This window comes from Triturus cristatus, chromosome 3_2 (genome assembly GCF_964204655.1).
Source record: "Triturus cristatus chromosome 3_2, aTriCri1.1, whole genome shotgun sequence".
In the NCBI taxonomy this organism is placed as follows: Eukaryota; Metazoa; Chordata; class Amphibia; order Caudata; family Salamandridae; genus Triturus; species Triturus cristatus.
This window is the reverse complement of record NC_140584.1, coordinates 1062524586-1062546765: the sequence shown is the minus strand read 5'-3', so window position 1 is coordinate 1062546765 and position 22180 is coordinate 1062524586. Positions and strand designations below refer to the sequence as shown.

At 46.2% G+C, this 22180-nt stretch overlaps 1 protein-coding gene across 7 annotated transcripts in view; it reads right to left on the bottom strand.

Annotated features, from left to right (window-relative positions):
* The window catches only part of GTF2I (general transcription factor IIi), a 1662009-nt gene that overhangs the window by 1116280 nt on the left and 523549 nt on the right, over positions 1-22180 (bottom strand). For all 7 annotated transcript variants that reach the window (XM_085649796.1, XM_085649797.1, XM_085649793.1 and 4 more), the window contains one exon: positions 21520-21703. In XM_085649796.1, the coding sequence (XP_085505922.1) occupies positions 21520-21703 (184 nt within the window). The remainder of the gene's footprint in view (positions 1-21519; positions 21704-22180) is intronic.

Below are 22180 nucleotides of genomic sequence, written 5' to 3'. Positions count from 1 at the left end.
CACCAAAGGAAGCAGTGGTCTGGGAGCTGTGCAATGGTGTAAAGTGTCAAAGATGATCGATGTGGGAACCACAAGGGTGTGCAACGTGATGTTCAGTTTCTGCGCACCCCTACCCAGGACATCGGAGAAGGTCGCAATGTCATCGATGGGAGACACCCGCGATGGAGGAGTCGAGGAGAAGGTCGGAGAATAGTCCCGGACCGAGGACCTCGAGGAGGAAGACCATGTGGGCGATCTTCTGCGTCGTCTCTTGTGGGGACGGTCGTGATGAGAGCTGTGATGGACCCTGGACCTTGATCGGTGTCTAGAAGGTGATCTTGGTCTTCTGGGAGGAGATGGACGATCTCTGGACCGTGATCGGCGTGTGGAAGGCGATCCTGGTCTACTGGGAGGAGACTTGCTTCTCCGCGGGGAGATCCTAGAGGGAGAATAAGTGCAAGAGTAGTCCGAGCCCAGACTCCTGCAGTCACCTGTACCCACATCTTCCAGCCAGCGAGGTGAGAGACCGTACTTTTCTGCAGCTTTAGGAGATTTATCCGGAGAAATGTGCACGATATGCAGTCCTGGGGATGAGGACTGGTCCTCAGATGGCGATCTGGACCTGGACATCACTTTACGCCGGATCTCCTCTGTGGCACCTGCTGTTTTATCCCTCGACGTCGAACGCCTCGATGTCGATGAAGTCTGCGTCACCATCGGCGTCTATCGAGGGGATCTGCTCTGGGAAAGCCGTTCCGCTCTCGATGGTGGTCTCAACGTCGATCGCCTACGGCGATGCGGAGACCTTGACATCGACCTTCGCCATCGGCCTGGCGATCTTGACGTCGACCTCCCATGAAATCGAGTCGGCGACGATCTTCTTGACGCCGAGAGATGGGACTTCAACGAACCTCTCGACGTCGACAAGCCCACTTGCGGCGAGATGTTCGCCGTCGTAGCTCTCGACGCCAACCCCCTCGAGGATGGCGGAGTGTGTCTCGATGTCGACGGAAGCCTCGACGTCGACGGAGACTTTCCAGGTCTCATAGGACCAACAGCCTTCGAGCCCGAAGTGCTGTGCCTCGACGCCGACTTACTTGTATGCGGCGGAGAATCTCGTAGTCGAGATGGGGATTCATCTCTTGACGCGGAAGAATGTCTGGGTCTTTTCGACGGCGACTTTGACGTTGATTCTCCTGGAACCTTCTACTTCCTGGACTCAGGAGAGGTGGTATGTCGCCGTTTTCGGTGTTGTTTGGCAGAAGAAGGTGGTTTGAAGACTCCATGGTTGCCTCCATGACGGCTTCTTTCCTTCTCCAGCTGTGCATGAAGCTTAATGCGCTGTCACGCAGAGTCTGCCTGGAAAATTTCTGGCAGTGGGAGCACTGGTCAGGATTGTGTGAGGATGGAAGACACACAATACACACAGAGTGTGGATCTGCCAGTGCCATCTTATTTGCCAAAGGAAGGGAATTTCCTGAATAAGACAGGCATTCTGACTGGAAAAAATTAGTTGTAAACCAAAAAACCAGCAGGAGAAGCCTTAAGGTGTCAGAAAATGTTGAGTTTTCTGAGAAAATCTGAAGAAAAATCACTTTCCGTCAAAAAACTGAAGAGCTCAAGCTCCAGGATCCTCATAGAAGGAGCCGGAAAAAAGAACTGACCTAACTGTCACCTGTGGTGCATCATGGGAGCAGGGGGTCTCCTACAGGTCCCCCTACTCTAATGCCTTAAAGACAAGGTGTCCGTTTTCTTTGTTTCTTGATACTCTGCTGCAGCCTACAGGCAAATGCCTGCAATTACAAGTTTGCTTTATGGCAATAAAGCATTGTTGTATGACACTTGGTTTAGTGCTTCCTTTTTTCCTTATGGGTTAGGGGTACTACAATGCAAACCTATATAAATTCAGCATTTTGCCATGTTTGAAACATTTTAGGCGGCATGTATATGTTCTCACATATGCATATATATGTATATATTACTTATTTTCCAATCCGGTGACGATAATCCGCCGAACAAAAACAGGACACAGACCCAAAGTAAGTGCTCAAAATAAAGTTTTACTCCTTCGCCATGACGCGTTTCAGCTCATCAAGAGCCTTGTTCACATGAAATGTCGGAGCCAATCCATGGAACTATTTCAAGTGCAAATACAGCCACGTCACATGATCTCATAGACATAGAAACAATAGTAATACCAGACAATAGCCTCAGAACCAACTTGCGGCTAATGTGTAAATAGTAAATAGTTAATTGATTACTTGATTTTATATATTTTTTGATTTTTACAATAATTAGTACAGTGAAATTGAAGTGATCCGTGGAGTGCCACGGAAAGCACTAAGTGTTTTTAAAATACCCCTCACACACTATGAGTCCCATAGTGTCATGCTTCATCATGGGGGTCTTCCCGTCCCTCTACGGGGCGGGGCGTGCTACTACCAACGGCTACGCGGGAGCACTGTTGTTGTGATAGTAAGGCTTATGTGTAGTGCAAGGGATGTGAGTGATTAGGGATACGTGAAAATAAAATTAAAAAGACCCTGGCTAGTAGAAAAAACAATTTTATTCTGTTCTCTAGCTGGGACCATTAAAAATGGGGAAAAGGAGTAGGAAATCTCAATTTAGTGGTTACCTACTGGGTCGACATGTTTCGTGAGCAGTCCCCACTGCTATACTCATCAGGACCAGAAAATAATAATCCCTTAAACACTAGAGAGAATTTCTAGATTCGTATGCCTATTCGTCTCTATTGGCAGACTTGAATGAAAGCTGCGCCCTAGGGTACACTGACCCCAATCGGAAAATAGGACCAAATTGGTATTTTGATTAGTTGTACTGTTCAGGCTTCATGAGCACGCACTGGAGGGGAGGACGCCTGGTAATAGTCAAGTTTTCAGGATCATGCCTCGCTTCCGTATGCCTCCGTGCCGCTCGACGGCTGGGGTCAGTGTACCCTAGGGCGCAGCTTTCATTCAAGTCTGCCAATAGAGACGAATAGGCATATGAATCTAGAAATTCTCTCTAGTGTTTAAGGGATTATTATTTTCTGGTCCTGATGAGTATAGCAGTGGGGACTGCTCACGAAACATGTCGACCCAGTAGGTAACCACTAAATTGAGATTTCCTACTCCTTTTCCCCATTTTTAATGGTCCCAGCTAGAGAACAGAATAAAATTGTTTTTTCTACTAGCCAGGGTCTTTTTAATTTTATTTTCACGTATCCCTAATCACTCACATCCCTTGCACTACACATAAGGCTTACTATCACAACAACAGTGCTCCCGCGTAGCCGTTGGTAGTAGCACGCCCCGCCCCGTAGAGGGACGGGAAGACCCCCATGATGAAGCATGACACTATGGGACTCATAGTGTGTGAGGGGTATTTTAAAAACACTTAGTGCTTTCCGTGGCACTCCACGGATCACTTCAATTTCACTGTACTAATTATTGTAAAAATCAAAAAATATATAAAATCAAGTAATCAATTAACTATTTAGTATCACGTTTTTACACTTTTTGATAGGATAGAATCACTTTTGTTTATTAAATATCAGATAGGAGGTAGGTTCTATCCTTATACCTCTTTACTCCCTCTCTTTGATTATCTCTTTAATGTGTAAATAGTTCACAAATATATGCCAAATCTTCTGTTGCTCATGGATACATGTAAAATACATATTATATACAACGAGAAAGAGTTAACAGACTTGTAAAGAATAAATCACGTTTGGTTACCCACATTGTATAAAAGGTCAAATGCAAATAACGTCCACATGCATAATCGGTAAAATACTGCTGAATCTGGATTTGTATGGATGGCAATACAAATGTCTGGGTACAAGAATAGTGTTGCAGAAACTATGCTAATGGACTAGAGAGCAGGTGAGCTAACGTATGACAAAAATAGTGCCTCAAAGAAAAGGGGGGGAAAAAAAGGAATGAGGGAAAAATGCCCATAATATGGAAACGGTGCGAATCAAATTAACCAAATTAGGCAAGTGCAGTTATTCCCAAAATGGTTGTATTCAAATGTTGATTTCATTTGTTGAAACAATAAATATATAGAAATACAGCATATGTATTCCAAGTCAAGCAGATGTATAATACGTATGAATACATATTGGAAACTCAAAGTAAAATCACTGAATTTACCCTGAATAATATAGGGAGTTGGGAAAAAGTGCGCAAAGTGCAAAGAAGGGGGAATACAAAGGTACATCATTGGACTGGTAAAACAGAAATCCAAAATTATCTGTTTGAATGGGTGGAATCATGGGAGGACGGAGATAAAAAACCTCCTATCTTGTGTGATAATCAGGGACAAGTTTATAGCAGCAACATGGAAAAATTTCCTGAAAATAGATTTAAAATCGTAGAGAATTACAGTATCTATAGATATTGGTAAAGTGCCTGGTGCAAACAAGAGACGAAGTCTCTTAGGGAGTTTGTGTTTAAAGGATAAGGCGAAGGGAAGTGCAAATGTTTAGCAAAGATAAAATATGTATAAATATGTGCAAAACAGCATATTGTAAACAATGTTCCATTTGACAATAAATATATATATCATAATAATAAATAGTCAAATATGAAAAAATAAATAAATACATAAAATCTTTACATTCCTGATATGCCTTTCCTTACATAATTCCTAAATTAGTTTGAACCTTAATGCATGTTTTCAAAATCACTATACCTATATCGTAGCACCATAGATGACAATGCGGTCAGACACTAAGAGAATATTTATTGTGCAAAGTGTGCTATGTGTAGTCACCAAAATCATCATTAAAGACATGTGTAAAGATCTTCTGTGGCATTCAGGCCCCCTGGTGACTTGGTATCCAGCTGGATAATATACCTGGTCTCCAGTTGTCTCAGTTTGTGGTCCCTATCACCGCCACGTCTGCTAGGGGGTATAGCATCAATCACATAGTAGCTCAAATGTTTACTGTCTGATTGATGAAATTCTTTAAAATGCCGAGCTACAGGATATGTGTTGTCTTGGTGAGTTATAGCTCGAAGATGTTGTAAAACTCTTTTGTGGACCTGAAGTTTGGTGCTGCCTATATATTTTAGGTCACAAGGGCACATTAGGACATAAATAGCATATTCGGTTTTGCAAGTGAGTAATATATGTATATATATGTATTTTCTATATGCTCCGGGATCCCGCACATGGGCGGGGATTATTCATAGATTATGACTTTGATGAGTATCCCCTGGATGAGAAATAGACAAACACTTCGATACTCCGCTCCCACGTTTTCCAAGCTATATCCTACTGGGTGTCCTGAACCCTCTCACATACCCGCTTCGATCACAGTGGGGCCAACAGATGGCAGTTGCTTTGGGTTCGGCCACGCAAAACATCCTGCTCCACTGGCAGACCACTCGCATCCCCACATTAACTGGCTGGCTGCAGCGTCTGTGGCAGATCCTGGGGACCGAAAAGATGACTCTTACATTAGCTGGGAAGGGTTCCACTTTTGTAGATCTCTGGCAGCCATTTCTTGCCCTACTGGGCTCTGAGTTTAGGGAGCTCACCTGCCCGAGATACATTCGCTTGCTGCGTCCATCAGCCCCCCCTCTGAAAGAGGAGAAGTAAGCCAGTCTCGTATTGGACTTTTAGTTGGTGGACAAGGGTCGGGTGGGAGGTGGGGTGGGAGGGTAGAATACGTTTTCTTTCTCGGCCATTTGTACCTGTGAAATTGCTGGCTCCCTCCACTATCCGCATTTAATTGTTGGTTAACCTGACTTGCGTTGGAGAACATGTGTATCACACTGTTGGCCTTTGTTTACAAAATGCAAATAAAAAGATTTTAACCTAAAGTCAAAAAGACGTTGAGTGAAAGGTAAAAAAATACACAATAAATTGAGAATTATTTGACAAAAAAGTCAAAAAAGACAGAGCTGTGAATTACAGGGTCCTGACTGAAGGAGCCGGAAAGAACAACTGACCTGTCACCCCTGAGCCATGATGGGAAGCTAGAGGTCATGGCTGCCTTAAAGGCACGGTGCCAGTTTTTTTGTACAATTGCTTTCATTTTCTATGCTATTGGGTCCCCGCACATGGGCGGGAATATTCAGTACTTATGACTATTGATGAGGATCCCCTGGAAGAGAACCACACGTTCTTGCTGTCCTAGTCTGAGAGCAATAATCTCTGCCACAAAAAGCTGTAAATCCTGTTGTGCTTGAAGAGAACCCTGGCATTGACGGAGGGGAAAGCCTCTCCCGTAGCCGCTGAGAGGCTAAAATTTTGGGGGAGGGGGTTCCTCATGTGCCCTTTACATATCTATTCTTCTGAGTGTCAATTGTTGTAACAGAAAATTCACATGATTTATCTTAACACAGAGCTCCAGCTCAAACAAATGTATTCTTGGACACCAGGTCAATTATCACCAGTTCAATTGCCAGCTGTGCATGGTCAGAACTGTCTGTACCCCTCCCGAACCTGGACAAACAAACCACACCTGAATACACAGTTGGCTGGAACATATACCCCATGTTTCATGGACAGCAACAGGATCAAAGCTTTCACCACACTGAAGTAAAAAATGGATACAATTATGGAAATCTATGTATTGCATTTTCTAATAGGGTTACAATTTTTGCTCCCACTAGCATGAAACAAGAGAAGGACTTATTGAAAGGCTGCAGAGAGCTAAAGGATTGTCCTACACATGAATATAAAGCGGTTTCTGTACACATAGGGAGAGCTTTAACATTTGCCCTAAAGCTAGTGAGGCTCACATTAAACCTAATGTGCACATTACAAAATTTTTAGTGTTTGTCTTCATGTGGCATTCAGCATTTGCAGTTCTGCACAGTATTGTAGGGCACCATCTTATAGATCAGTGGGATCTTTGCTACAGCTAAACCCATTTTTCAACCTGCTAGATTCAGATTTTGAGCAAATACCACACAAGAATACCAGATGAAGTCTCAGAAGAGATTAGGATTGATGATGATGAAGAATTTATAAAGCACGAAAAATACCCTTAGGTGTCTAGGTGCTGCCTTGAATACATACAGATCAAGAGTGGGTTGTGGAGTTATGTCTTAAACAACCAGGTTTAAAGGCCCTTCCTAAATGTTTTTTGGCGTGGTTGACAAAAGAATTCTACAACCTAGTTGTGTGGTCGTGAAACTATTACCACCTCACCTAGCCCTGCTGACTCTAGGAACAACTATGTTTCCATGTTCGGCAGATCTGACAGGTGGAGATGGCTTAAAAAATGTCCCTAATTGCATTGGCCCCAAGTTGTTGAGTGATTTAGAGGCAATGCAGAGTGATTTAAGTTGGATCCTCTTGGCTACTGGTAGCCAGTAAAGATGGAATGAAGCTGTGGAGACAGTCAAATTTAGAACTACCTAGCAGTACTCTTGCTGCTGCATTCTGAGCAGTCTGTATTTTCTTAATGCTACGCTTAGGAGCACTGAAAAGGAGGGCGTTACAATGGTCCAGTCTTGAGGATATCAGCACCAAAATCAACCGTTTTCCTCAGGTTCATAGGAATGCAGGAATGATTTTCCTCAACATTTTCAAGATAAAGAATCAAGCCGAGGTGACCGGGTTGATTAGTCCTTCAAAGGACAGCTTGGTGTCAAAGAGAACTCCCAACTTTTTGGCTTTGAGCACTGGTTTAGGTAAGGAACCAAGTTGGACCGGCCACCAGCTATCCATCCAAAATGAGGGGGTTGTTCCTCAGCACTTTGTCTTGGATGAGTTTAGCTTCAGACAATTGTCTGTCATTCAATTAGGTATATGGCTCATACAGTCGTGTAAGGTAGTGGCTGTCTGGCTGGATGGACTGCTCACCGAGACGATAATCTGTGTATCGTCTGCGTATGACACAAGGGCAAAACCATAACGTTTTACTAGTCTGGCAAAGGAGGCTTAGGGAAGAACCCTGGGGAACTCCTAGGGCAGCGTGATGGCATTATAAGAATCATTAAGCAAGATGTCTCTCTTCATGCAGCATAATTCACTGGAGTTCAATGGAATTGGAGGAAACAAAGAAAAGTGCTGAACCAGCTGGTTGAAAAGATTACCCGCTAACATTCTGGGCATCTCCATCTGCTAGTAAACATGCCATTTGTTCGGATAAGTCGTGAAAAGATGCTACTGTGGGCTCCCCAGCACTCAAATAACAGGGATAGGTTTTTGCTTGTCAATCTCCAATTCATGATTGATAGTTTAGTACCCGGTGCAGACGTTGTCAATGGTTTGAACATGCTTGACATATGCCTATACTGAAGTTTAGAGTACACAGCGGCCAACAGTACATAGATGTCCTACTGTTAGTACAAATCTTCACCCGAGAACTTTTCACCTGTGAGAGTTAGGCCTTGACTACTCCAACAGGATGTAGAAGCTGTCTGCTAATGGGGATCGGAAGATGCTGGCGTGCAAGGCCTACAATTGATTTCTACAAAAAATTTATGACATATGGCACAACAAAGAGTTTAGTGGACAGATAGAGTTTGGACTAAAACATTTTTTTTAAGTTGCTGCTGCTCAGCTACCAATTAATTGATTTTCATAGAAGCAGGGTGACCGTGACGAAAACTTCTCAATCACCATCAACTTGATGCCACTGTACGTTCCATTTCACGTGAACTTGCCTCAAAAAAAAAAAGCACTGTGCAAGTAATAGCATGCAGGAAGACAGCAACTTTAAATTCGGAGTTTTCTGATATTTACAGTCTGAGGTGTAGTTGAAAAAGCTAAAAAAAAAAGTGTGTACCCTATTTCTGAGGAAGGATAGGTCAACCCTTGAAGTGTGGACATCATGGAATCCAGAAAGAAGATATCAATTGAAAGATAATGATTGGATTTCTTGATGTTCAGAATGAGACCCAAGGTTGACAGCAATTGAATAATGGATTTAACAGGCTGCTGTGCTTATCTGAGACTCTCTTGTGAGAAAGTGGCTCTGTATATACTGTTCCCTAATAGGTACAGGGTGTACAGAGTCCACAGTCCCCCAGAGGCTGATAGAGGTCAAAGTTAGGTATGACCTTACTCTCAAAAGTGGTAGCTTGGTCGAGCAGTAAGGCAGTACCAGAGGACAGTGTAAAGCATTTATTGTACACACTCAGTCAGCAAATGGTTTCACACACTCAATAACTGAACTCTAGGCCAATGATTTGTATATATAAAATATATGCTTGTTTTATTTTTAGAACCACAAAGGGGGTAAAAATATACTTTCTCAGAATGAGAGGTTGAATATAAATACTTTTGTTTCAAGCAATAAATTTGTGTAAACAGTCACAGTTGGTTGCAATAAACAATCCTATTTCCTAAACATAACAATGCATTGAGCTCAATGGTAAATTCAGGTTATTTGTAATAAATTACTTTTCAGATTACTTTTGGAATTCCAGGTCTGGATCCTAGAACCAGCCTGGGGTCAGTATTCAGAATCAAGTGATAAAAGTCGACTTAATAACTGTAATGATTTTTAAATAATATTTAGCTATTTCAAAAGTTAGCACTTAGAAAATATTTCACAGAAAACATTCAATGGATCTCTATGGCAAGAAATTCAAATTGCAGGTAGAGTACTTTATCGTTACTTTAGTAATCCAGGACTGGGTGCCTAGACCCAGGACTGGGGTCCTTATCAAAAGCAGGTAAGTAATTTCGTTTGCAGAAATGGTACGATTTTAAAAGAATATTTCAAATTTGCAAAAGTAGACACTTAGAAGAAATTTCACAGAAAAGCAGACAATGGTTTCCTATGGGAGAAAAATGAGTTAGAAGTAAGTATAGTTGTGAACACTTTTCAGAGTCAGGGCTGGGCACCAAGATCCAGCACTGGGAGCTCACCCAGGAGCAGGTGAGTAAATTCGTTTTTGTCACTTGGCTGATTTTTGGTGAATTTTTGCAGTTTTGAAAAGTTCACACTTAGAAGATTTTTGAAGAAAAAGCCAGTCAATGTTACCCTATGAGGAAAATGAAGTTAGCGGTTTAAGGGTAAGTACTCGACTGGTAGTGTTGAAATTCCGGGCATGGACTCAGGGGTCCCCCAGTGTCAGGTAGGTACAGTTGGTTCACCCTCAGCGGTTTCAGGACGGCCGGGTGCAGAGAGAGTTGGGCCCAATGTTATCCTATGAGGGATAGGGGGGCCTTGGTTGGTGGCTGCTGTCTGGCAAGCCACGCGGCTGTGGGAGCTGGGCTCCTGGTCACTTACTCAGGGCAAGTGGGGAAGTAGGTTAGTGTAGAGAGGGCACTGCCAGGGCCACTCGGGCGGCTGGGTGCAGGGTGCTTTTGAGCCCTAGGGCGCTCAATGGAAATCAATGGGAATGTTCCGGTTTGGAAAGAGGCTGCAGGCTCGGGGACGAGGATGTTTCAGGTGCCACCACCACTTCGAGAGGTAAGTTGGGTAGTTGTAGGTTAGGTGGGTACCCCGGGATTGGGCACAGGGGGTCGCAGGGCGCCGGGTGCAGGGGTGCCTTTTGACGTCGGGAATCTTACCCTCTGGTTGATCGCGGCTGGGGTGGCACTTGGTTCTGAGGCTGCAGGCTTCTTCCGGGATGTCGAGGGGGGTCCTTGGGTGCCGGACTCTGGGTCACAGTCGCCGTGGGGTCGTCCTCTGGGTCTTTGTCCACTCCGGCACTGGCCAGGCTTGGCTGGTGCAGAGTGTGTTGGGTCCGCGGTCCCGGGCTGGTGCCAGGGATAGCAAGTAGGTTTCTTGAGTAGAGCCTCTACTCGTGGGAGTCCCAGGGGCTTAGAGCTAAAAGGTAGCCAGGTCCTCCGGGGTTGGTGAGGTTGCTGGCCACGTGGGATGCCGCGCTGGTGCAGGTTCGAGAGTCGACAGGCCGGTAGGGCTGGGGCCAAAGCAGTTGGTGTCTTCTTCTCTTTTTAGCAGCTGCAGGGCAGGTCTTTGTTCTTCTTGCTCTTCTTGTCGTTTTTCTATCTGGAATCTGAGGAAGGAAGGTTCAGGGGGCCCCTAAATACTAGATTTAGGGGCGTTACAGGTAGGTGAAGGCCAGGGACCAATGGGTCCTTGTCCTGGGGTGGGTACACCCCCTATCCTGCCTCTCTCCGGTGGGAGGGGGGCAGTAGCCTAATCCTGATAGGGTAGGGCCTCCCATCTTCAAGATGGCGAGAGCCCGGAGATGTGCTTCACCTCGCCTCCCCCACCTGAGGGGTGGGGTGGGCAGGCTGGCACATCCCCTGTCCTTGTATGGGGTTTCCGGCCAAGCTTCCCGCCAGAGTGGGGGGTTGCAGTGGCCTGGGGAAACTCCAACTGGCGGCATGCCTTTGAAGCTTCCCTTTGCTCATCCTGGGGGAGGAGATTTCTCACCTCACCCAGGATGTGCATTGTTGCAGGCCCGGGAGAGCAGGGGCTCTCCCACCCAGGGGTCCAGCAACGTGTCTGCTGTGTGGCAGCCTGGGCAGCCTCAGAGCAGACGTGGATTGCAAGTTAGCTGTAAGGGGGCATCTTCTAAGATGCCCTCTGGGGTGCTTAGTACATTAAATCCTACACTGGCATCAGGGTGGGTTCAATGTGCTGAGAAGTTTGATACCAAACTTCCCAGGCTTCAGTGTTGCCAATATGGTGCTGTGGAGCTCGTGTTTGACAAGCTCTCAGCACCATGTATTCTTAAATGACAGCACTGCACTTACAGTGCCCAGGAATGGACCCGGGTACTGTAGGGGCACAGGGCTCCTGCTCCTGTGCCCACACCATAGGCGTAATGCACCCAGCTAGAGGGGTGGCTGACATATGCCTTGGCAGTGTAGGTGATGGGCATGGTACACAGTGATGTGTGCCATGTCGACTCTTTGTTTTGTCCTGCACCCAGACACTCAGCCTGCAAGGGCAGTGTGTGTGTGTAAGGGTACAGGGCCTCTGAGGGTGGCACAATGAGTGCTGCAGCCCTTAGAGGCCTTCCCTGGTCACAAGGCCCTGGGTACCTAGGGTACCATTTACTAGGGGCTGACATGTGGCTAGGGTTTGCCAATTTGGACTTTGTGTGGTTTAAGGAAGGAACATAGGCCCTGGGCACCTGATTGGCAGGAACCCAGGGTACACTCAATCGAAGTACATTCAGCAATTTAGCAAAAAGTGGGGGCATACCATGCAAGAAAGATGGCACTTTCTCACACAACCCCCCCCCCAAAACGAAAGGTGATGAGACTAACCTTGTCCTATGGAGTCTTCATTGTCTAAGTGGAAGAACCTGGAAAGTCCATCTGCATTGGCATGGGCAGTCCCTGGTCTGTGTTCCACTTCAAAGTCCATTCCCTGTAGGGAGATGGACCACCTCAGTAGTTTTGGATTTTCCCCTTTCATCTGCATTAGCCATCTGAGAGGTCTGTGGTCAGTTTGAACTAGGAAGTGAGTGCCAAACAAGTATGGCCTCAGCTTCTTCAGGGACCAAACCACAGCAAAGGCCTCCCTCTCAATGGCACTCCAACGCTGCTCTCTAGGGAGTAGTCTTCTGCTTATAAAAGCAACAGGTTGGTCTTGGCCTTCATCATTGGTCTGGGATAGGACCGCTCCTATCCCTAGCTCAGAGGCATCAGTCTGCACTATGAACTGCTTGGCATAATCTGGAGCTTTTAGAATTGGTGCTGAGCACATTGCTTCTTTTAGGGTGTCAAAAGCCTTTTGACAACTAACTGTCCAGTTAACTTTCTTGGGCATTTTCTTGGAGGTGAGTTCTGTGAGGGGGGTCACAATGGACCCATACCCCTTCACAAACCTCCTGTGGTACCCAGTCAAGCCAAGGAATGCCCTGACTTGGGTCTGGGTTGTTGGAGCTATCCAGTCCATGATGGCCTGGATTTTGGGTTGTAAGGGCTGTACCTGGCCTCCACCTACAAGGTGGCCCAAGTACACCACAGTGCCCTGCCCTATCTGGCATTTGGATGCCTTGATAGTGAGACCTGCACTCTGCAGAGCCTCTAAAACCTTCCCAAGGTGGATCAGGTGATCCTGCCAGGTGGAGCTAAAGACAGCAATATCATCAAGATAAGCTGCACTAAAGGACTCCAACCCAGCCAGGACATGGTTCACCAACCTCTGGAAGGTGGCAGGGGCATTCTTTAACCCAAAGGGCATCACAGTAAACTGATAATGCCCATCAGGGGTGGAGAATGCTGTCTTTTCTTTTGCTCCTGGGGCCATGCCAATCTGCCAGTACCCTGCAGTTAAGTCAAAGGTACTGAGAAATTTGGCAGCCCCCAATTTGTCTATCAGTTCATCTGCTCTTGGGATAGGGTGAGCATCTGTCTTGGTGACAGAGTTGAGCCCTCTATAGTCCACACAGAACCTCATCTCTCTCTTTTCACCCTGTTGATGAGGTTTGGGGACCAGAACCACTGGGCTAGCCCAGGGGCTCTCTGAAGGCTCAATGACCCCTAACTCCAGCATCTTGCTGACCTCAGCTTTGATGCTTTCCTTGACTTGATCTGACTGTCGATAGATTTTGTTCTTGACAGGTGCACTGTCACCAGTGTCCACATCATGGGTACACCAGCTTGTCAGACCAGGGGTCAGGGAAAAGAGGCTAGCATATTGTTGCAAGACTTGCTTGCAGTCAGTCTGCTGTTGGGCAGAGAGGGTGTCTGAGAAAATCACACCATCTACTGACCCATCTTTTGGGCTGTAGGATAGGAGGTCAGGGAGTGGCTCACTCTCTGCTTCCTGTTCTTCATCAGTCACCATCAGCATGGTGATGTCAGCCCTATCATTGTAGAGTTTAAGGCGGTTCACATGGATGACCCTTTTGGGTGTCCTGCTAGTGCCCAGGTCAACTAGATAGGTGACCTCACTCTTTCTCTCTAGGATAGGGTAAGGGCCACTCCATTTGTCTTGGAGAGCCCTTGGTGCCACTGGCTCCAAAACCCACACCTGTTGCCCTGGTTGAAATTCAACCAGTGCAGCTTTTTGGTCATACCAGTGCTTCTGGAGCTCCTGGCTGGCCTCAAGGTTCTTGGATGCCTTTTCTATATACTCAGCCATTCTGGACCTTAGGCCAAGCACATAGTCCACTATGTCTTGTTTGGGTTCCTGAAGAGGCCTCTCCCAGCCCTCTTTTACAAGACATAGTGGTCCCCTTACAGGATGACCAAACAGAAGTTCAAAGGGTGAGAAACCTACTCCCTTCTGTGGCACTTCCCTGTAAGCGAAAAGCAAGCATGGTAACAGGACATCCCACCTCCTTTTGAGTTTCTCAGGGAGTCCCATGATCATACCTTTCAATGTCTTGTTGAACCTCTCAACGAGGCCATTGGTTTGTGGGTGGTAGGGTGTAGTAAACTTGTACTGCACTCCACACTCTTTCCACATGTGTGTTAGGTAAGCAGACATGAAGTTGGAACCTCTGTCTGAAACCACCTCCTTAGGAAAACCCACCCTGGTGAAGACACCCAGGAGGGCCTTGGCTACTGCAGGAGCTGTAGTAGTCCTAAGTGGAATTGCTTCAGGGTACCTAGTAGCATGATCCACTACTACTAGAATGAATTTGTTCCCTGAGGCTGTGGGAGGTTCAAGTGGACCCACAATGTCCACACCTACCCTTTCAAAGGGGACCCCCACCACTGGTAGTGGAATGAGGGGGGCCTTTGGGTGGCCACCTGTCTTGCCACTGGCCTGACAGGTAACACAGGAGCTGATAAACTCCTTCACCTTTTGGTGCATCTGGGGCCAGTAAAAGTGACTCACTAACCTTTCCCAAGTTTTGGATTGCCCCAGATGTCCAGCTAGGGGGATGTCATGAGCCAAAGTTAGGAGGAACTCCCTGTACTTCTGTGGCACTACCACCCTCCTGGTGGCTCCAGGAGTGGGGTCTCTTGCCTCAGCATACAGTAATCCCTCTTCCCAATAAGCTCTGTGGGTACCACTGACATCTCCCCTGGCTTCTGAAGCAGCTTGTTGTCTCAGGCTTTCAAGAGTGGGACAGTCTCGCTGGCCCTGGCACAGCTCTTCCCTAGAGGGTCCCCCTGGGCCCAAGAGTTCAACCTGGTAAGGGTCAAGCTCCATGGACTCAGTTCCCTCAGGGGTATCTACATCCTCTCCAGGGGGAGAGGGGTTCTGAGTGTTTGGCTGTACAGAAGCTGGTCCCCCAGTCTCCTTGCCCTTCCTCTTGGTTGGTTGGGCCATTATTCCAGGCTCCAAACCTACTTTTTCACCCTTCCTCTTGCTCTGTGCTCTGGTTTGCACACACACCAATTCAGGGATGCCCTGCATGGGCCTTTAACTCAACTTCAGCCCAGGCTGAGGTTTCCAGATCATTTCCAAGCAGGCATGCAGCTGGCAACTTTGGAGAGACCACTACCTGTTTCAGGCCAGTAACCCCCCCCCAGCCTAATGTTACCATGGCCATGGGATGACTAGTGGTGACACTGTCAGCGTTGGTGACTGGGTAAGACTTCCCAATCAAGTATTGCTCAGGGGAAACCAGTGTGTCTTTCACCATAGTGACACTGGCACCTGTATCCCTCAGAGCTTCTACCCTAGTTCCATTTACCCAGGGGTACTGTAAGTATTTCTTTAAGTTGGGGGGCCACACAGCCACAGTGGCAAACTCCACTTCTCCCAAGGAGACTAAACTTGCTTCAGTGTGTTCCCAGATTTGCTCAGGGTACACTTCTGATCCCATTTGTATACTTGCTGCCCCAGGAGTGGCTGTACTGGGTGCCTTAGGGGCTTTGTTTTGGGGGCAAGATACAGTTAGGTGTCCCTGCTTCTTACAGGTATTACACCAGGCCTTTAAGGGATCAAAGTTCTTCCCCCTATATGGTTGGGGCACATAGGGAGTAGTTTGGGTCCCACCCACCTGAACAGGTTTTTGGGGCCCTTTGGAAGACTCAGACTTTTTATCTTGGGGATTCTCACCACCTTTCCCCTGGGGAGGTTTTGTGACCACCTTCTTTTGGTCACCCCCAGTGGTTGTCTTGGTCACCCTAGTCTTGACCCAGTGGTCTGCCTTCTTTCCCAATTCTTGGGGAGAAATTAGACCTAGGTCTACCAAATGCTGATGCAACTTTTCATTTGTGCAGTTACTCAAAATATGTTCCTTCATGAATAAATTGTACAATCCAGTAAAATCCTGCACACCATGTCCAGCTAACCAACCATCCAGTGTCTTCACTGAGAAATCTACAAAATCAATCCAGGACTGGGTCTGGGTTTTGTGAGCCCCCCTGAATCTAATTCTATACTCCTCAGTGGTGAATCCAAATCCCTCAATCAGAGCTTTCTTCATGAGGTCATAGGATCCTGCTTCTGGCCCAGAGAGAGTCAGAAGCCTGTCCCTGCAGTTACCAGAGAACAGTTCCCACAGGAGTGCCCCCCAGAGAGGTTTCTTTACTTTCCTGATATCACAAGCCCTCTCAAAGGCTGTGAACCATTTGGTGATATCATCACCTTCCTCAAATTTAGGGACAATCCCTTTGGGGATTTTAAGTTCAGAAGTTTCCTCCCTATCCTTGTTTTTATTATTGCTGCCACCATTGATGGGTGCTAAACCCATCTCTCTCCTTTCCTTTTCTAGAGCCAGGAGCCTGGACTCTAGATCTATTCTTTTGGCCAGCCTCACAAGGCTGTCCTCTTCACTGGGGGGTCCCTCAGTGTTGTCTCTGGGACCAGAGCCACCTGTGTGGTCTCTAGGTGCCCAGATGCTATGTCTTGAGTTGGAGGGTATGGGTGCCATCTCCTCCCTAGGGAATAGTATGGGGAGGTTGCTGTCCTCCTCCCCTGATTCCCTTTCCCCATCTGACTGGCCATCACCATGTTCAGATGGGTGGTCTTTAGCATACTCAGCCAGGAGCTCCTGGAGCCCTTGTTTGGTTGGATGCTGAACCATTTGTAAATTTTTGAGTTTACATAAGGACCTCAATTCCTTGAAAGACAAGTGTAAGTAAGGTGTGAGGTCGAGCTCCTCCACCAGGTCCATGTTATTATTATCACTAATAGCTGGGTTTGTTTGAGACATTCTAACCTGACAGTTCTAACCCTCTACCCTGACTATAGTGACTTTTATTTTTCTAAAATTCTAATGGGACTTAAGCAAGGCCCTAGCAAGACTTTTAGTAATTTTGGAAAAACCAATCAGAATTCTAAAGGCAATTTTTAAGAGTTCTGTCGTGTGATCAGATGGTAACCAAGTAGTCCAACAAATGCAAGTTTGTATCCCACCGCTGATCCACCAATGTGAGAAAGTGGCTCTGTATATACTGTTCCCTAATAGGTACAGGGTGTACAGAGTCCACAGTCCCCCAGAGGCTGATAGAGGTCAAAGTTAGGTATGACCTTACTCTCAAAAGTGGTAGCTTGGTCGAGCAGTAAGGCAGTACCAGAGGACAGTGTAAAGCATTTATTGTACACACTCAGTCAGCAAATGGTTTCACACACTCAATAACTGAACTCTAGGCCAATGATTTGTATATATAAAATATATGCTTGTTTTATTTTTAGAACCACAAAGGGGGTAAAAATATACTTTCTCAGAATGAGAGGTTGAATATAAATACTTTTGTTTCAAGCAATAAATTTGTGTAAACAGTCACAGTTGGTTGCAATAAACAATCCTATTTCCTAAACATAACAATGCATTGAGCTCAATGGTAAATTCAGGTTATTTGTAATAAATTACTTTTCAGATTACTTTTGGAATTCCAGGTCTGGATCCTAGAACCAGCCTGGGGTCAGTATTCAGAATCAAGTGATGAAAGTCGACTTAATAACTGTAATGATTTTTAAATAATATTTAGCTATTTCAAAAGTTAGCACTTAGAAAATATTTCACAGAAAACATTCAATGGATCTCTATGGCAAGAAATTCAAATTGCAGGTAGAGTACTTTATCGTTACTTTAGTAATCCAGGACTGGGTGCCTAGACCCAGGACTGGGGTCCTTATCAAAAGCAGGTAAGTAATTTCGTTTGCAGAAATGGTACGATTTTAAAAGAATATTTCAAATTTGCAAAAGTAGACACTTAGAAGAAATTTCACAGAAAAGCAGACAATGGTTTCCTATGGGAGAAAAATGAGTTAGAAGTAAGTATAGTTGTGAACACTTTTCAGAGTCAGGGCTGGGCACCAAGATCCAGCACTGGGAGCTCACCCAGGAGCAGGTGAGTAAATTCGTTTTTGTCACTTGGCTGATTTTTGGTGAATTTTTGCAGTTTTGAAAAGTTCACACTTAGAAGATTTTTGAAGAAAAAGCCAGTCAATGTTACCCTATGAGGAAAATGAAGTTAGCGGTTTAAGGGTAAGTACTCGACTGGCAGTGTTGAAATTCCGGGCATGGACTCAGGGGTCCCCCAGTGTCAGGTAGGTACAGTTGGTTCACCCTCAGCGGTTTCAGGACGGCCGGGTGCAGAGAGAGTTGGGCCCAATGTTATCCTATGAGGGATAGGGGGGCCTTGGTTGGTGGCTGCTGTCTGGCAAGCCACGCGGCTGTGGGAGCTGGGCTCCTGGTCACTTACTCAGGGAAAGTGGGGAAGTAGGTTAGTGTAGAGAGGGCACTGCCAGGGCCACTCGGGCGGCTGGGTGCAGGGTGCTTTTGAGCCCTAGGGCGCTCAATGGAAATCAATGGGAATGTTCCGGTTTGGAAAGAGGCTGCAGGCTCGGGGACGAAGATGTTTCAGGTGCCACCACCACTTCGAGAGGTAAGTTGGGTAGTTGTAGGTTAGGTGGGTACCCCGGGATTGGGCACAGGGGGTCGCAGGGCGCCGGGTGCAGGGGTGCCTTTTGACGTCGGGAATCTTACCCTCTGGTTGATCGCGGCTGGGGTGGCACTTGGTTCTGAGGCTGCAGGCTTCTTCCGGGATGTCGAGGGGGGTCCTTGGGTGCCGGACTCTGGGTCACAGTCGCCGTGGGGTCGTCCTCTGGGTCTTTGTCCACTCCGGCACTGGCCAGGCTTGGCTGGTGCAGAGTGTGTTGGGTCCGCGGTCCCGGGCTGGTGCCAGGGATAGCAAGTAGGTTTCTTGAGTAGAGCCTCTACTCGTGGGAGTCCCAGGGGCTTAGAGCTAAAAGGTAGCCAGGTCCTCCGGGGTTGGTGAGGTTGCTGGCCACGTGGGATGCCGCGCTGGTGCAGGTTCGAGAGTCGACAGGCCGGTAGGGCTGGGGCCAAAGCAGTTGGTGTCTTCTTCTCTTTTTAGCAGCTGCAGGGCAGGTCTTTGTTCTTCTTGCTCTTCTTGTCGTTTTTCTATCTGGAATCTGAGGAAGGAAGGTTCAGGGGGCCCCTAAATACTAGATTTAGGGGCGTTACAGGTAGGTGAAGGCCAGGGACCAATGGGTCCTTGTCCTGGGGTGGGTACACCCCCTATCCTGCCTCTCTCCTGTGGGAGGGGGGCAGTAGCCTAATCCTGATAGGGTAGGGCCTCCCATATTCAAGATGGCGAGAGCCCGGAGATGTGCTTCACCTCGCCTCCCCCACCTGAGGTGTGGGGTGGGCAGGCTGGCACATCCCCTGTCCTTGTATGGGGTTTCCGGCCAAGCTTCCCGCCAGAGTGGGGGGTTGCAGTGGCCTGGGGAAACTCCAACTGGCGGCATGCCTTTGAAGCTTCCCTTTGCTCATCCTGGGGGAGGAGATTTCTCACCTCACCCAGGATGTGCATTGTTGCAGGCCCGGGAGAGCAGGGGCTCTCCCACCCAGGGGTCCAGCAACGTGTCTGCTGTGTGGCAGCCTGGGCAGCCTCAGAGCAGACGTGGATTGCAAGTTAGCTGTAAGGGGGCATCTTCTAAGATGCCCTCTGGGGTGCTTAGTACATTAAATCCTACACTGGCATCAGGGTGGGTTCAATGTGCTGAGAAGTTTGATACCAAACTTCCCAGGCTTCAGTGTTGCCAATATGGTGCTGTGGAGCTCGTGTTTGACAAGCTCTCAGCACCATGTATTCTTAAATGACAGCACTGCACTTACAGTGTCCAGGAATGGACCAGGGTACTGTAGGGGCACAGGGCTCCTGCTCCTGTGCCCACACCATAGGTGTAATGCACCCAGCTAGAGGGGTGGCTGACATATGCCTTGGCAGTGTAGGTGATGGGCATGGTACACAGTGATGTGTGCCATGTCGACTCTTTGTTTTGTCCTGCACCCAGACACTCAGCCTGCAAGGGCAGTGTGTGTGTGTAAGGGTACAGGGCCTCTGAGGGCGGCACAATGAGTGCTGCAGCCCTTAGAGGCCTTCCCTGGTCACAAGGCCCTGGGTACCTAGGGTACCATTTACTAGGGGCTGACATGTGGCTAGGGTTTGCCAATTTGGAGTTTGTGTGGTTTAAGGAAGGAACATAGGCTCTGGGCACCTGATTGGCAGGAACCCAGGGTACACTCAATCGAAGTACATTCAGCAAAAAGTGGGGGCATACCATGCAAGAAAGATGGCACTTTCTCACATCTCTGATATACAGTTTTATTAGACCATGTCTGCGAAGGCAACTTGCTCTCAGGACCATGTATGAAGCGTATCAAGACCAGAAGACAGGGCCCTATACCAGAGTGCACTTAAATCCATTCAAACTTGCTTTGCTTACAATTTAAAAGTAAATCCATAAAGATGCATGTGCCCAATTTCATCTAATGATTTATACAGCATAGTTTGAAAAACCTTTATTTATATTCACTCAGTGCTTCATACCAGTGGGTAAGGATACTCTCAATAAAAAAACGAAAATCCTCAAAGCACATAGTGTCCTTCAGAAGGAGGATTAATTAATGAAAAGTGAATGATATATCAATGGAGACCAAAAAAGAAGTCTTTGAGATTCAGCTGATGTAACCACGAGAGAGCACAGGCTTTTGCACTGCAAAAGGGGATGATATAGCGGGAAGGCCTGAACAAGTTCCTCTGTAGAAAAAGAGTAAGAACTCCTGTTTTGATTTATTCTCCTGAAACACCTGAAGAGAAGAGTACCTGCTACCTAGACTTCATTCTAAACTTCTCTTTAAGAGAAAGAATGTATTTGCAAGGTTTCTTCTTAATGTATTTTTTAATGTAGAAGGTATAGACTGTTTTCTCCCTTCAGAAAGGCCTTAAAAGCTGTTCTCACTTTAACAGCCATAGGCTGCATCTGAGTAAACATTTAACAGGTATTTAATCATGTTCCTTCCCTACACCACAGGTATTAAGGATCATTTAGTAGACGGCTTTATGCTCAAGACTCCGATGGGTTCCATAACACCCAAATAACAACATGCGGAAACAGAGACGCTCTGAAAAGTCCTCTACACATAGGAAACTAGAGAAATCTTGCGGGCACTGAAGAGCTTATAGCACTTCCAGTGTAGTCTCAGGGAAAAACATATAGGGCAACATAGAGCTGATGACATAGCATTGCATAAGAAAACGTTCCAGATTCATCCTGGCTCCAAGTAAAGTTCTTTTAAGGAGTAACCATCAAACAGCTATTTACAATTTTACATGATCCTAGGATTACAAGACACATTCAGGCTATAGATGTAACAAACATCATGATCATACTAAAATCTTCGGCTCATCAAATATACAATGTGGAATTACTCAACGTTTGATTAAATCATGCAGGGCGTGTGTTTGACCAGTCCTTACTTTTTAATCACAAACCGTATCCTCTCCTTTGCTAGTAGAATTCTTTCGAGACGCGGTATTCCATAGGTAGATGGTCTTCTGAAAGGAATTCCTTCTGGCAAACCTTCAACAAATAGGTCATCAGAATTTGACTGGAAAAGTGGATATGGGATGGACACTGGACCAGATGCATTTATAGCTTGAGCTTAAAAAGAAAAATCTTAAAGTCAGTGAAAATGAATTTAATGTTGGCTAACAAGGTTCATTTCAGTTTGAGGTGTCCTTAATGCATCTATAACGTGTAACAAATCTCTTCCACACATCAAATGCAAAGAGTTGTGAGATGGCAGCAAAGTATTTGAAAACCAAAGATATGCCTTTTCAATGGAAAATTTTAAAGTGCCTCTGAGCTATACTATTAGCCACTTTTGGAGGTTACAGTTAATGTACATGTAAATTTTATCTGAAAAAATAAAGTTAATGTATGGTTAGAAGACTAACTTTTTAAAAATATATTCACTTGATTCTTAACTTTGGTTATGCAGCCATAGCTTCACATTAAAAGCTGTATTTGCAGAGAATGACAGATGTTTTCTTAAACATGTTACAGTGTTATGACCAAAGCTAACCATATCACTGTAAGCTTGTTTTTTTGCAGTGGATTTGATTTTTTTTTGTAGTA